General features: G+C 34.1%; 1 protein-coding gene across 1 annotated transcript in view; it reads right to left on the minus strand.

Moving 5' to 3' along the window:
• LOC109533785 (agrin) overlaps positions 1–16,000 on the minus strand; it is a 232,861-nt gene that overhangs the window by 29,434 nt on the left and 187,427 nt on the right. The window contains exons 8-16 of the mRNA XM_048668179.1: positions 14,849–15,085; positions 13,233–13,448; positions 10,397–10,825; positions 9,139–9,242; positions 6,662–6,779; positions 4,027–4,260; positions 3,373–3,699; positions 1,690–1,842; positions 515–778 (exon numbers count right to left, since the gene is read on the minus strand). Coding sequence (XP_048524136.1) covers positions 515–778; positions 1,690–1,842; positions 3,373–3,699; positions 4,027–4,260; positions 6,662–6,779; positions 9,139–9,242; positions 10,397–10,825; positions 13,233–13,448; positions 14,849–15,085 — 2,082 coding nt within the window. The remainder of the gene's footprint in view (positions 1–514; positions 779–1,689; positions 1,843–3,372; positions 3,700–4,026; positions 4,261–6,661; positions 6,780–9,138; positions 9,243–10,396; positions 10,826–13,232; positions 13,449–14,848; positions 15,086–16,000) is intronic.

Consider the following 16,000-nt stretch of genomic DNA (forward strand, 5'->3'; position numbering starts at 1 on the left):
ACTTTGATAAAAAAAGCAATAGCCAAAAATGCTACATCGCACAGATCGAGTGATCTGCACGGGCAATGCGTTGTATATTTACATGTATGCGGCTTTCCATTGCTTAGTTTTCACGCGTTTTTAAGGTAATTTGATAAATATCGTGTGCATAAATGCACCCATGTCAATGAGCAATGCGATATTTTGGTTGCGGCTGTCCTTCAATGTAATGACGAAATAAAAATCGAGTAATTGATTTGAATATGATGTCATCGATGCATGTAGAATGAGAAATATGTGAATCGTTGGCAGGTTTTTGTTATAAAATATTTGGCAAAGAGGATTTGTCTGTAATCAGCTAGAAGCCAAATTTATTTAAGTGGGTTTAAGAGGATTGCGTTCCATTCAAATGTAGGTAGACAAATACGCCTTGCAGTATATTTTAAAGTTCTTTTAAGAAAATACATAGCAAGACAAATTCCGGTAGCATTTTCTACCTTCGAGTGCAAATTATCAAAACAAAGAAAACTCTTACGCAAACATCCTTTAAATCCTGTGGAGATTTTCGGGAGACCCCAAAATCCAGGTTCGCAACGATCGCATTTATCTCCACCTACTCCAGGTTTGCATTTGCATTTATTAGTTTTTACGTCGCAGTATTCCGAATAGGCTCCTAGGCGGTTACAACCGCAAGATAATGGACAGCCTGCGAAATTTTGACCCTCGGCGGGTGTTTTACCATCGGGACAACACCCAAACCAGCTATCTTCACAACTCTTCATTTCAATGAAATTTTTATCTAAAAATTAAATACTTGTACATATACAATATATAAATACAATATATAAATATTACAAATTTTGCTTCAATTTTGATAATTTTTCTTAAATTGTATGACAATTGTTTTGTTGCATTTATTAGAAAAAGTTTATTCTATTTTGCCAACCTTAAACTTAAACCTGTATATTTTATTAAAAAAAGTTTGGATATCAAATGTAGCTTTAAACCAGAGCTCCGGGATGTTTTAATAAAAACTTCAGAACTTTCGTCCAGCCGCTAGTCGACGGTATGGCAAATTATTAATATTTCTAAACAGGGCAATTCTTTGTAGAATCAACTAATTAAAACAAGTTTCTTAAGAGGTTCCTACAGAGGAAACTTCATTTTTTGTGCTACGTTGTGCAATTAGTAAATGCTTTAGTATCGTCCTTGAAGTGGTACTTAGACTGACTTGGTTTTAATTAATTCAGGGTTGGAAATATCATTTTAAATATAGCATTTATATTTGTTCAAATTTAATATTCGTTATTCTTGGCAGATATCCGTAAAAGTGATTTTTTGAGTTAACCTCAGTGTTATTGTATTTAATCTCTCGGGATTTTCCTGAAATTAAAGCACTTAAACTTATTTTTATAATGTTTCAACTAGAAAGTGTTGAACTGGAATGAATATTCTAACGTGTGAAGGAATTATCGCGGCCTGAAACTCGATTAAGTATATTTATCGGGCTAAACAGTTAGGTCTTAGAACCAAATGGAAAGCGCTATTCGCAGACTTAAGGAAATGGATTTCGGTAGAGTTGATACAATCCATATTGAAGAACAGGGGTTTCAAAACCCAATTTATTAATACAAATGTGATATTATTGAAGAAATTTGAGAGGGCATTATTTGTGTTAATAAAATAATTAAAACGCAACTTCCAATTTACCTTTACGACAGCACCGCGCAAAGCGGGTCGTCTGATGGCAGTAAGTGCCAGAAGGGCAGTCTTGTCGGAAAGGCCCGTTGCCACAATCTACCTCCCTTCCTGTAACAGGGTCTGTAACGGGTTTTTCGCCCTTGCACGGCTTCACTTCCATCCCTATCAAAATATCACAAGTGAAACACAAAAGAGCCGACGAGCTCGGATTTAAACCTACGACCTTAGTTCCACGTAACTTAATACTAACTAAGCTTATCGCATTTTCAGTTAGTTTCAGAATTTTAATTAAAAGAAAATGGTCCTTTGATTAAAGAAGTGATCTATAAAGTCAATTTTTATTTCTAGATTTGTGCTCTCTAAATCAATGCACAAGCTATTTTTCTGTCGATCGTCTCAATTGCCGCAAAATAGAAATAGTAAAGTCACTTTTCTGATTAAAGCCTGAGGGGAAACGATCCTAGTAATCTAGTCTAAATGAATGAAAACGAAAGCTGAAGTCATTTATTTACTTTGCCCTAGCAGTCTTCACTAAGGCAGTTAAGAGAAATGTGTTTATTTGATAAATCCCCGATTATTTTGGATCAGTTCGGAAACGAATCGGATCACATTAGAAAAAGGAATTAAAGAATGCGAAGAACTACTTATTAGCTTTCTTTTTGGGAATCATTCTTAGTAGGAGCGATCAAATGTTGATATAGGACTCGACTGCAAAAATGAATGAACTTATACTGTCAAAAGAAAGGGATTTTTTTCTTGGCGTAGGGGACAAATAATTTTTCTTATTCCACAAATTATTTGTCCGCTACGACAAGAAAAGATCCGTTTCATGTTATAATAATCGGACAACGAAAAACTCTTTATTTATATACTGCCAAAGGTTCCATTGTTGTTAGCAAAAGACACAAACAATTTGAACATACGAGTGTAAACAGTTAGTAACCTCATTTAATTAAATAATTAAATAATTACGAACATTTTCAAAACTGCAGTTTTCCGTTAAGTGCCTATGGGTGCCCGTTCAGGATCTATAATCATGGTTATGTCAAATAATGTTTAAGTTTTCAGTTGCACTTTCTAAAGTTTTGAGATTGTATTACTTTGCGATTTTTAAATATGTTTTCCAACTCCTCCTCTGAATGGTTCCAGAATTCTCTTCATTATGAGTAGCCACAGAGACAAACAATTTGAATAAATAAACAGTTATATTTAATTAAATAATTTCAAACATTTCCGAATCAGCAGTTTTCTGTTGAGTTTCGTAAAATGTTTTAAAATAATTTTAGGCTCTTGAACCTCCGGGATGGATGATCGTGGTCACGTCATGCAATTTGTATGTGCTTTATATGATTTTCTAAAACTTTGCAACTGTATTTAAATATAGATAATGACGGCGGTTGTTCCACACCTAAGTGATAGTCTTAGTTAATTTTGTTTCTTTGATAAAAGCCTGAAATATTTTGTAGTTCTTCCGTAGCTGAGTAGGTACGTGCGTCCCTGCTTGCAGGTTTTATTAGGTGAGTGTGAACAAACATAATCAGGTCTAATTTTACGTGCAAAGTGTCCCGAGACGCGGTAAACCGTCAGAGAAGTCTGCTTGGGCAAAACCTCTTACGTTCGAAGCGAAACTTAATCGAAAGGCAAAGCGACCAAATTAATAGATAGAAGCGTTGGGTGTTTAGTTAATCAAACCTTGGCAAAGCTCTAACGGTCTCAGGCGCAACTCTTCCTGCCTTTGACATGCCTCCATTTTCATCGCACATATTGAGGGGTAAATTCTTAAGTCGGAAGCGCATACGGGCTTAGCTGGAACAGGATTTGCCAGAGCAGCACTGGCACAGTCAAATCTGCATGTGCATCGTGGAAAATTATCGGGACCCAGTTCACAAGTTGCCTCAAAGTCGCAGTGTATATCCCTGCAAGCCTCTTTAGCGTTGCCACTCATGTTGGAGATAAAGTTGTCCGTTTGCACTGTAGCCGATTCAGTTGGGGGAGCGTTGGTCAATGAGGCAAGCGTAGCTACAGGGGCACCATTAGAAGTTAATAGCGTGAAGTTAGCTGAGCTAAGGCGATTATGCGTTCCAACTGGAATGCACTTTCATTACATTAGCATTGGAGGAACAGCCGATTTGACTGGCCATGTTAAGTAGCCTCAGCTTACAAATTGAATCTCACATTTAACTAATTAGTCATCAACTCGAGGACCGGTATGATTACAAAGTCATATATCTTCTGTTCCGTTTCAACTAAATTGTGCACGGTGCATCCAGGGTTATTATTGTGAATCATTAGTCCGCTACATAATTAGAGATCAGTGAGACAAATGAAACAAAAGCTTAAACTTACTGTTGCCCGTGGGGAACCGTTCCCGACAGTCGCCAAAGAAAACGACACTCAAAGAACTCGAGTAACTAGGCGAATCTTGACACATAGCTTTTTGCATTTCACATTCGTTTGAATATGTCATCATGTTTGATGCACAAACAGGCTCGTCGCCGGAACCATCGCAATTCGTTGGGCACACACATTCCCCAGCTTCACATCGAGCCCCGTATTTACACTCAGCGTTCTTGCATAAATCTGAAATCATTGTTTGATATGTCAACATTATTGCACCTAAAGCATACTTAAAAATTTTGTTTGCTTTATACACGGTTAGTTTAATCACGTTTGGCGTTCTAACAATATTCAACGGACCATTTCTTAACTTTGAAAATATTGTCAAGTTGCCTGTAAACTACACGAACCATGTAACAGGCAGTCAAGAGGAAATAGTTTCCTGTTATGTCGCAATTAATAGCTATCGCACAGAGTTTATGCATTAGTTACCTATCGTTGAAATTGCGTTTATTCTCTATAGAGAATAAATTCTCTACTATAGTTCAATAAAGCGTTTTCAACAGGTTTGCACATGAAAATTTTTCATTTTATTGATTCTCATATTTGCTACCACAAATGTAGTGAAATTCAAAATGATTATTTAGATTGCAGATATTCCATTAGGTAGAAATTATTAGCACGCACTTTTCTGCTTCTCTCGGGTAATTTTCCGGGTTTGATGAAAGTTTGTTGAAATGTCCGGTTACATCGAAACTAATACAATATGCCGAAAGAATATTGGCGAGAACAGCATTTTTTGCATTTTGTTCCGGTGAAAGTATGGTAAATATAAATTAGTAAATTTCCCTGATGAATAACTGTAACATTTGCAATAACACATCTATTAATCACTGAACCTGAAATGCATAATCCCTTTCCTAAAATTGATTAAAATTAGATTAGTGGGAACAGTTGGAATTTTCAAATTAGGCACATTTTCACTGATCTATAAGTATCCGTAAACTTTGCAGCTGCTAAATGTGCCTTTGTTAATGCTGGATATGCAAGAACTAGCCTAAATATTAATAATGCTGTGGAAAGAATGGCAAATTTTTGAGAAGCGTGTGTAACAGAGGAGCACTGGTCTTCACTCGTTAAATTTTCAATTAAAATTTGAGCTTGTTTCCTCAACTTATGGTTGTAATCCTGCATTCATAATTTCATGATCGGTTGCAAAATGTGATAATTATATGTGTTTGGTGAAAACGATCTTCCACCAATAACCATTCATATCAATATGGCTGCAAACATTGTATATAGCGGGTTCCAGAACTAATGTCTAAATTATTTTAAAACTAAGCGGGCCGCGTTAAAAAAAGCCCAGAGCCGTCAATTTTCAATTGTAAATGCAGTTTTCTATCCCAAATTTATTTTCACAGGGTGGCTCAAAAATTACTTACAACCCTAAACTTTTTTGTCAAATGAAAGTCCCTTCTTTTTATTTCAATTTTAAATTTTCAATTCAGTGATAAGTCACAACATAACATGTGCTATAGTCCTTTACTATAAGCAGTTACCGAAAAATGTACGATTGAAAATCCTGAAAAATATCGATTTATTTTAACAAAGAAAGCAACAATTAAATTAAATGTTTACAATGGCTATAAATAAACTCTTCTTGCATCTTAAGTCATATTGCGTTTCGGTATTAATCATGTTTAGAATTCACTAGATAATACTTAGATACTTTGTTTTCTACTTTTGATTGTAGTGATGTCGTTTTGGGCCAGTCTGTGTAAATGTATTTTCGAGAGAAGAAACTGCGTTAAAACATAATTCACAGGTCGGAGTTTTTTCCAAGAAACACACCCCTGAATCTTAAATAAATTTAGCTTACTTCTGGGACTTACTCTATATTAGCTGTTCTCGAAACCCTTATAGTATTAAGTATAATATTTAACTCTAACCTTTCTTCTTGAAATATTTCCTAAAAAGCGTCACACGAGCAAAAGAACCAATAGAAATATTGGAACCGATCACAATTTCCTGTCTTATTAGATAATAATAATAGTAGAATGGCTTTATACATACAAACCATCTTATGACCTTATCTAAATTTTTGGAAACAAAATTTATTATTATATGACCATAAACATATCTGCGGTTTAAACGGTTCAAGTCAAAAGAATTATCCCAATGAAAAAATTATTGCCTGCCCTACAAATTGTATTGGAATGTTTTTTTTGTTTTACTCTCCGTAGGCAGAAGCTGTTCTTTGAAATAGCGGTAAACGTAAGAACGTTTCATATTTAGTGTTATACTTTTGATTCGCTAGACAAAAATACCATAAAATGGAAACGGGGTGAGTAAGTAAGTAAGAGAACGAAATTTTCCTGCTTATCGGTTGACAATTTTTGGAAACGGTGACTTTAGATGGGTTTACAATATTTTTCATAGATAATATATCTGAGCTTTAAGTGTAACTGGCCAGCATTTTGGTTAGATGCCATCAGCACAATATTGGCACAAACAATTACTTTGCATTTTTAGCAACTGTTAGTATTAGTCATATACAAAAATTGTTGTCAATACATTAGTTCATTATGAGTAAACTCTATAAAAACTTCTAGTATGGAGAAAAATCACATTATTTCACACTTACCGCAATGCCCTTTAAAAGCTACCTCAACATGGATCTTGGCGTTGCACGATTTTTTCTGGAGTTCGCATTCATTCACGTAAGTGATTCCATCTGTTCCACAGACTGGTGCTTTCTCGAGCTAAGGGAACAAATGTGTTTAACTATCATCTATGCACTAACCGGAATTATGAGAACCAACCCGGAATATAAATACGAAATTTCAATAAATCCGTACGTGACCCAAATATACATAGTTCAATTGAACACGATTCTTTTTCATTAGTACAATATCTGGCACCTGATGCTGGTCCTAGATATTCGCTTCTCGACTACCTAACGATTTATTCATATGTTTTTTTTTAAATACGGATATAGCGATATGGAAATTAACATTTATGGAACACTGGAAATGGCACATGTTGCGGTATAATTCCAAGTTGGCTGTTTTATCAACCAGACAACCAATAAAAACATGTATTGCTCCGCCATTGAATATTAAAACCGTTTATGATACAATAACGTAATTGAGTTTCTATTATTGTTTCCAAAAACACTGATATTAAGAGGATTTTTATGTGGCTACTGGTTATTTGAATCTGTTCAGAATTGATCACATGGCCACTGAAAATATTTAACAGATTTTGTATTGCTTTCTATGTCGGCAGTGTGATCATTGCACCTCGCTTGCTGAATCCATTATTACATACATCAAAGCTTAATAAAGCAAAAGCGATGACTAGTATTTTCACTTTTTTTTAACTCAATATTTATAAAATGAGGGTTTGTTATTGTAAAATAGAATATGGTTTAGTAAGTAGCAAAAAATGTCTTCTCTAATATCAGGTCTATTAGGGCGACTTTTTATTACCCATTCTTTATTCCCTTGACCTAATCAATTCGATTTAAATTTGTAAAAACATAGTACAAGTGAAGTAAATATTAGTAGTCCAAGTCAAATATATCTGAACAGCTTTTTCCATTGACTTGAATTTCAATTTTATAGTGAATATATTTTTAGACATCCTGCCAAGGCTTAGCTTGAATTAACGCTCTCGACAATACCGGGACTCTGCACCTCTATTTGTCTTTGGTTAAGTTTAAGCTAAACCTGTTTTATTAACCTGTTTCTCTTATATTCCTCTTTTATTAATTTCTTTCGTTTGATATCAACTGTTACCGTCCCTAAATGCCTGCAGACAACATCCATACGATATTAATTTAAAAAATTCTTTTGGATTCAACGTTTTTCCTCAGATATTAAAAAAGGTATGAGATTTAAACTATGAAAACGTTCTGCGTGTTTTCGTAATAAAAACCGCATTTCGTTATTTGTTCAAGAAAGATGATGGGATCAGGACAATGAAAACGTTCTCTGCCGAATTCACAAAGAGTAGATTGTATTTATCTTACACATAATAAGGGAATCTCGGAGCAAAGAGAAAGAATATTTGATCAAGCAGCGACAAACTATCCAGCCAAGCAATTGTCAAGTTTACTTTTCTCTAATTTGAAATGGCTCCCTCGTTTTAATAGAAAATAGTGTTCTGTTGGCTAACTGTTTTTAAATTACGAATTTCATTGCAGAGCTATGCAATTTTCAATTCAATGCGCTTTTTTATAAGGGAAATGAATTCATACCGTAATGCAAAGTGGATATTCGTTTTTTTCTATAAAATATTGTTCCAGTGTGTTTTTTTGGTTATCACTTCTTCAATTAAAAAATCACATGAGAGTCACTGAACATTTTAAGCTAAGAAACAAGTACAACCAACAACCCTTAGTAACGAGTTGAATAATTTACAATAAAAGCATTTAAGACCCGGCAAAAAGTCTCTTCTTTGCACTCAGGAGCCTTTAAAAGCATTCGCTCGTCTTTTAAATCAGACCGTTCGTGCAATAAGGTGTGTGTTATACACTAGTGTCGTAAGTAACCATAATTAACCGGTTTTTAGCTTAGTGGAAATATGACGCTTAAAATGGTTTAATGTTTGCGGGTAGTTGTTGAATTGTGGTGGTATGCGACAAGTTCCCGTTCATGTACGATAAAGTGACTCGGTAAATTTGAAAAAAAAATGATTTTTTAAAATTATTGAATCCACGTTCGTAAATGGACGTATGAATACGTTGTACCTAATTTTAAAATAAAGTAACTCTATTTGGAAAACGCAAATATAAATTTCAGGAAAGGTACTATATAATGCTCCGTAACAACTTTAATGTTTTTTTCGTAATGAAGACGTGCTTGTTTGCGCTGTCTATATTTTAGTTCAAAGTGGAGTTTGTCAGCCTTGAATTCACCGAAGCGTGTACTGTTGGTTGGCAATTTTCACGCTAGAAGAGGTAACATAAAATTTTCCATTCGCGTTTATTTCATTAAAAGCGCTTTCGTACTCGTAAAACCGTCAAATTGCGGTACCCACTTCAATACCCATTATATATATTATTGACGTCAACAATTAGTATAAAGGTAGTAATAATAAGTAATAGTAAAATCTTACCTTATCAGAGCATTTCTGTGGGCAGACACAGCGCTCTTCTGAGGCCCGATTGCTTTCGCAAACTGCATAGAAATCGCATTTCATGTTTTCACATCCATCTGAAACTGAAAGACGTTAGCGATTTTATTTCATATATAGCATTATAAACAGCTTACAGGTCGAAAGCTTTCCCGCAAGGGAGATTTAAAGTAAGCTTCTAAACGGTTAAGGGGACGTCAGTTTGAGTTTACAATGACCTTTAAGAAAGTCACAATTCGAACAATATTCCAAAGCTTAGGTACTTTCTTTTGTTTAACCGTTAAAAATTAAAGCGCCCATTTAATAATAAAAAAATTGCGTTAACTGGAGTTAAAGGCTTAAATGCTAAGATACCCATCAAATAAGGTATAAAACAGATAAATCAATCACTTAAAATACGAAAAAATATAAAAAAGCATAAATAAGCCAGCCCCGTTATCGTCATAAGGGTTAAATTGAATGGAGGCTCGATACTCACAAGAACTTTGGTAAACTAACTTAAATATTGGTAATTATTTTATATTTAGTCAGATAAAGCTTATAATACAAAAAATGGTGTCGCTCCAAAACTAGCAGTGCCAAACACATTATCTTATTAATACATGGTATAAAGTTACCAATTTTATTAACCGATGGTGACATATAACATTTTTGTAAATTTATAGTGATTCTTTTAAGTGTTAACTAAAGACGTGATCATGAACAACAAAAAAACAAAGAAACTAATGGCAAATTATGAGTAAGCACAGATTTGTTCAAGCCGTGCTCGCTTGCTTCCGTAGCTAGCCGAGAAGGAAATTTTCGGTGCACAGGAAAGGTGCAGTGTTAATAAAAAATAATTCGGAAAATGTGAGTTTCGATGAAAACATATTTTTAATCACGTATAGTTTATTTTTAGAGTAAAGGGAAACTAAGTATAGATAATATCACTTATATTTGTGCCTAAAAATATCAAAAATTGTCCTTTTAACTTTGATAATAGATGGGATTTTTGGCATAACCGATCCGAAATCCATGAAAAAAGTTCACTTTCATAAAATTAATAATCAATGTGCGTATTTGTGTCTACATTTTTCAGGGTGTCTGCTATCGGAATCGATAATAATTTGCTATTTGCTCTAGAAGTTTCTTAAAGTTTGAAACGTATTTAATTTGCACTTTGCAGCAGGCAAAAACTAAAATATTTCAGACTATAATTTTCCTTAGTTAGGTAGCTGGAATTAATGCCGTCAATACTTACTACAAGGTCCGCCATATAAGATCGTTATGTCCCTCCTATGCTTGCAAGCTTCAAGTCTAAGTTTACATTTATTTCCATATGAAATACCATCCGAGCCGCAAACTGGATCAAATTCAGAGGAGCAAATAGGACATTCACAATGAGGAGAGCCAGCTATCTCTACGCATGTTGCACCGAATTGACATTCATGTTCACTACATGGACCTTTCTCTCCACACACCCCTGTATAAGTGATCTCAATTTCTGTACGAGATAAACAGGCTGCCCTTTTTAATTCACATTCAGATGTAAAAGTTCGACCATCCTTCGAACACACTGGTCGCATAGTTGGTTCACATTCTGGTGGACACAAACATTCCGCAATGCCAAATTTATTTATTGAACATTCTTGACCTGCTGTACATCGGGCACTCGTGCATGGGTTAATACCTATAAAATACTTGTAATAGTGTATTAAACTTTGTGCTTTGTTCGGAAATAATAGCCGATTAGAATATTGGGAAATAATACATTTTTTGACACCATTCTGAACACCATTTACGTATCAGGAATCCCGGCGCTCATAACACAAACCCTTCCGCACTATCTCCAAATTTTACTAGACATTTTTAACGTTCCTTTCTATGGGCGCGTGAATATATTTTAATTACAAACAGCAGAATCTAAAAGACATCAGTAGAAAGCCGTAAAAATCCCGGAACAAATATTAATATAACGGTCTCACTTAAATCATGGTGTATTCCTTTTAACCAAATAGTATTTCTGCCCTTGTTTATGCCACCGTGCTGGCTTCAAAATCAGGTTGAAAGTTGAAAATGAAAGGACGATTGGTTTTCTTGAAGTAATAAAAACATCGGCGGAAGTTAATTTTTAGTTAATTCAGCCAGGAAATCCTTTAGTACGGCGAAAAATTTAAATTTAAATTGAATTTTCTTTAATCTCAACAATAAGTATTGCTGAAAATGAAAACCAGTTTTTGTTGCTGGCGGAATAATACAAACTAATCAGATTCACGTCTAAAATATACAAATTTTATTCGCAATAAGCCACGGAAACAGTTTACACTGGCCAACTTCAGCGCTATTTACTTTATTCCTTTTAAAGTTATTTTCCTAATATATCCTATTTGTGCTTTCTTAAAGACCCTCAAAGTGCCTCTCCAAATTTTGTGCAATTCTGATTGAAACTATATGGTTTGCAAGGGGCGAGTTGATTACAAGAATTTATCATCAGATTTCAATATTAATATTCATAATATATGAAATTTGAAATCTAATTGTACTTTTATTACTAGTTGCTGAATGCGGCAAACTTATTTAAAGCAGTCATTAATTCCAGCTGCGTACGTAAATCTCTAAAAAGCTCAGTTTTTATCAAGAATAATGACAACGCTGAAAGTTGCGTTGTCGTCAAGGTATCACTCTAAACCCCAAACACTTTACACAATTGCACCAGAATGTAAGGCAGAACACTATTAAAGAATAGAGCTAATGCGGCCTAAACAGGTGAATCAGGATTATCGCATGTTTTTGAATAACAAAATTATCAAAAAATAATATAAGGAAGGCCCTGTGTTGTGGTAAATTGTTCGGTAAACTGGGAAGATCATATTGCGAAAGCAATTCAGGTTTACCTTATATCACTTTTGGCAGTTTAATGTCGACAGGTATTTTAATTTTAATGGGATATATTAAATATATATACTAATGATGATATGATAAAAAATAGCTTATCATGGGTCATACATTATACACGTTTTAGGCAAATGACAATGAGGAAATTTAGTTGTTTTTTTTGCCTTCTTGAACTTAGCATCGATTTCGTAGAGTAGTAATATTTAATTTTGTTATTTAAACAAAGGCTGGGAATTCGGCGTGTGTATGTGTATTACTCAAATGCGCTACTTAATATTTTGTAAATGTGGAATAAATCATGACTAGCAGGAAAATGATTAAAAATCCACTTTATGCACATAATGGTTTTGTGTTAATGTTTAGTGCTACTGCGCACTATGTAAAAAATGAACCCCGGACTTTATTCTATACTCTCTAAATATCATTCAAAAATGAGAGCATGTGCTTGTACACTACCATGTAGAATAGGATTAGCCGTTGCACGCAGATGGTGTGTTTTATGGTAATTGATAAACCCATAAAGCAGTGCATTAGCGCATCAAACAAAATTATATTACTAATTAAATCAAAAATAATTGATCGAAATGAAAGAAAAATCAACATTACGTCATTTAAGTAAATCCATAATCGCAAATGATGAACATAAAATACTCCAGTATTCAGAACACAATGGTTTTCCCCAGTTATAGCGAGTAGGCATATGCCCAACTAAAACGGAACTTAGAAAAATGGACGAAGTGGGTCTTTGACAAGTAAATGAAAAACCTACGTCCAACTATTGACCGTTCATTTAATTTAGAATTAAACCACTTTGATCATTTAAGAGTCAGAAACTTTGTACGCTCAGAGTCGAAGGTTGTGGCCCAAGAAAAATAATCGTAAGTCGACTTTATATCCTATTTTTCAAGTTTGGTTTTGCTTTTAAAATTGGAAGTGGTTTAATTATTTAACCACATCTCAACTGGCTATGAGATAATTCCTAGCTACATGCTCTTCTGAAAATATTTTCTCATCGGAAAATAAGAATCCAACAACTAGGCCAGCCCTGTACATTCCTCGATGCTGCCCCAGAATATGTAATGCCAAGATCAACGTTTTTCACTCGACTTTAAAATAGATTATTTTTCCAATGGAACTTTTGCCACACTTTATCCCATCCCAAGGATTGAGATTACCGATATCGAACTGGAAAAAGTATGTACCTGTGCTGCATTTTCCTCTGTAAATAATATTGAGAGTTTTTCTGGTTCGGCAAGCCTCTTGTCGTAAAGAACACTCATTCGGATAGGTTTTTCCATCTGAACCGCACACGGGGGTGAATTCTAAAGGGCAAGTATCTCCACATCGACATACGGGAATCCGTTGAGAGTCTAGCTGACATATCTCGGGTTCTCTACATTTCACATCAGCGCAAGGATCTGAAACAAATTACTGCCATTTTACTTTCTACAAACAATTAAATTTCTGCCTGACCCCGTTTGCCTCACAAAAAATAAAATGCTTTGAGTGAATCACATCGTAGTATCATCAATCATGCTTTCATTATTGAAACATATTAAATTGAAAATATTTTTAAAAGCAATAACTAACAGTAGTTGATCAAAAAGGGAAAGCGGCAGCTATTCCCGAACGGAACTTTTAAAAAGCACATGTTTCAAGATATGCTGGGCATGTAACGGATTAATATGCATTCTAAAATTTTCATCAGCTCCATTTCAATAGGTTTGCCTTGTGAACCTTAAGCAATTATCAATAATAGTAAAATCGTTTCTCGACTTCTTTCATTTTTTATTTAGTGTAGATGCTATTAGAATGAAAAAATAAACGTTCAACCCTTTAAAACTAATAGTGCCATCATTTATTAAATTCAGAACTGGCTTCGAAACTCTAACAAATAAAGCTGTTTCTCATCTTTAATTGAAAAACTGTTTCGCGGATCAAATAACGATGCTTAATTTTAATTTGTAAAGTTGCTAATTTTGATTAATTGTGTATAGTAATTCCTGCTTGCGCAAGCTGGCCTGGCAAGTCTCATTTGAATTAAAAATGTTAATGATGTATGAAATGTTGCTTCTACAAAACTGTGAATACACAAAGAGCAAACAATACACGTAAATCCCAAGTAAATAAGATGGAAAACTGCGCAATTATTTAATCGTCGTTTAAACATAGTTGCGGGTATAGATTCGTCAGCAACACTTCTATACATCAGTAATTATTAAGGTTCTTATGACCTTTATGTTTTGTAAAAGTACTTACATATTTGAGAAATGTGCATCTTCATGTTCTTTTGCAAGTTCTTCTATTTTAATATTTCAAGCTAATATTTACTTGTTCATATTAGCATCTACATTTCAAATAGTTAGTTTTACTTTAGTGAATCTTTAACAATTATTTCAACAAGTCATACAGTAAGTTTTTACAACAGTTCAAATTATTATCTTGATTCCTCACTTCTGACTTGAATCTTCTTAAATTCTCACTTCCAATATTTACGACAAACCCAATAAAAAATATAAATGTCCAAAAATGATTTTTATTATGACTATTATGAGCGTCAAGTGAACTGCAAAGGAGGGTCACGATATCGCCTGAGGAGATTTCTGGAGCAGTGTCTAATATCCGACAAAAAATGAAAGCTGTGGGTTAAGGCCCAAAATCTCTTGCCCATATTGCTCAAATTAGGATCAACATTTTTTCTTCTGAGAACCATCAGGTGTTCACACACAATAATGGAAAATTAAAATAGATCAAAAGATTCGGCTGAGTTAATAGAAGAAGTTGAGCTGGAACAAGCGATAATTCTGGTTATACTTACCACATTTTCCTTGAAATTTAACAGTGATGTTTGAGTTTGATTTGCAAGCGGCCTGAGCCAATTGACACTGATTTTCATAGTCGATGCCATCGGAACCACATACGGGATGCGAAGTGATGTGGTCTCCATAGTTGGGGCATTTCTCAGGACAAACACAGCTGGCATTTCGTCCATCTGAACTCACGACACAACGAGAGCCGAAGGTGCAGTTTTTCTCCTTACATAGATCATGTTCAACTGAAAATAAGCAAAAAAGGCATGTTGAAAAGTTTAGCTCGCAGCACCTACTCAAACCGACAATTCATGATATACAACTATATACATATACAAGCACAATCAGGGCATCGAATTAAGGAAAAATATATTTCTTCTCCTGCACCGTATATCATTTGAAAATACTTGCAGTTGTCCATCTCAATGTGCATTAAAAATCTCACAGAAGGTTTTGGCGCAAATGTTCTTAAACTAGAGTAATTTGTTGTCCAATTTTATGTATTTATTGGAAACGTAAAATTTTATTTACATTACTCTGGCGTATATCTACGTTTTTACGACAGAAGTACTACGCAGTTTCAACTTGCATGAGACCGATTTCCAACTACCCTTGATATGGTAATACTTTAAGTCGTGTAAAAAGTGTCTTATATAAACTGCGATCGATTTACTAGACATTTAGGTACTTTCCTGTTTATAGGAATTTTGTGTGCAATATGGCAATTTAGTTTACTTTAACCCATAAAAAATATAAAACGTTCTCGTGCGAATAGAAACTTAATACAAAATTAATCTCTCGCTTATTAAAAAATAATCCACATTTGGTGATTCACAAGAAGTGGTTTAAATTGCATGAATTATCCCAAACACAACAGCAACGTTTAATAATTGAAAGAATTGTTAATATGAATTTAGTATTAATGTACATGAACATTTTATTGATAATATTTTCTCATGTATTTATTAAGTCGTTGAATACAGATTAAGGAATAGAAATGATATTTTTTTATGTATACGTATTCTGCTTTGCAGAAACATTCTTCTAGATTGATTCTAGCGACATTGTTACGTATTTTAAATTTTATTTATGAATGCTGTTGTTACGCATTTCGAGCTCCTTATCAAATATAATTAACAGTTATTTTGGCAAGTTGAGAC

The sequence above is a fragment of the Dendroctonus ponderosae genome, unplaced genomic scaffold (genome assembly GCF_020466585.1).
Source record: "Dendroctonus ponderosae isolate FM_Combo_2020 unplaced genomic scaffold, Dpon_F_20191213v2 Dpon_F_20191213_1, whole genome shotgun sequence".
NCBI classification, from domain to species: Eukaryota; Metazoa; Arthropoda; class Insecta; order Coleoptera; family Curculionidae; genus Dendroctonus; species Dendroctonus ponderosae.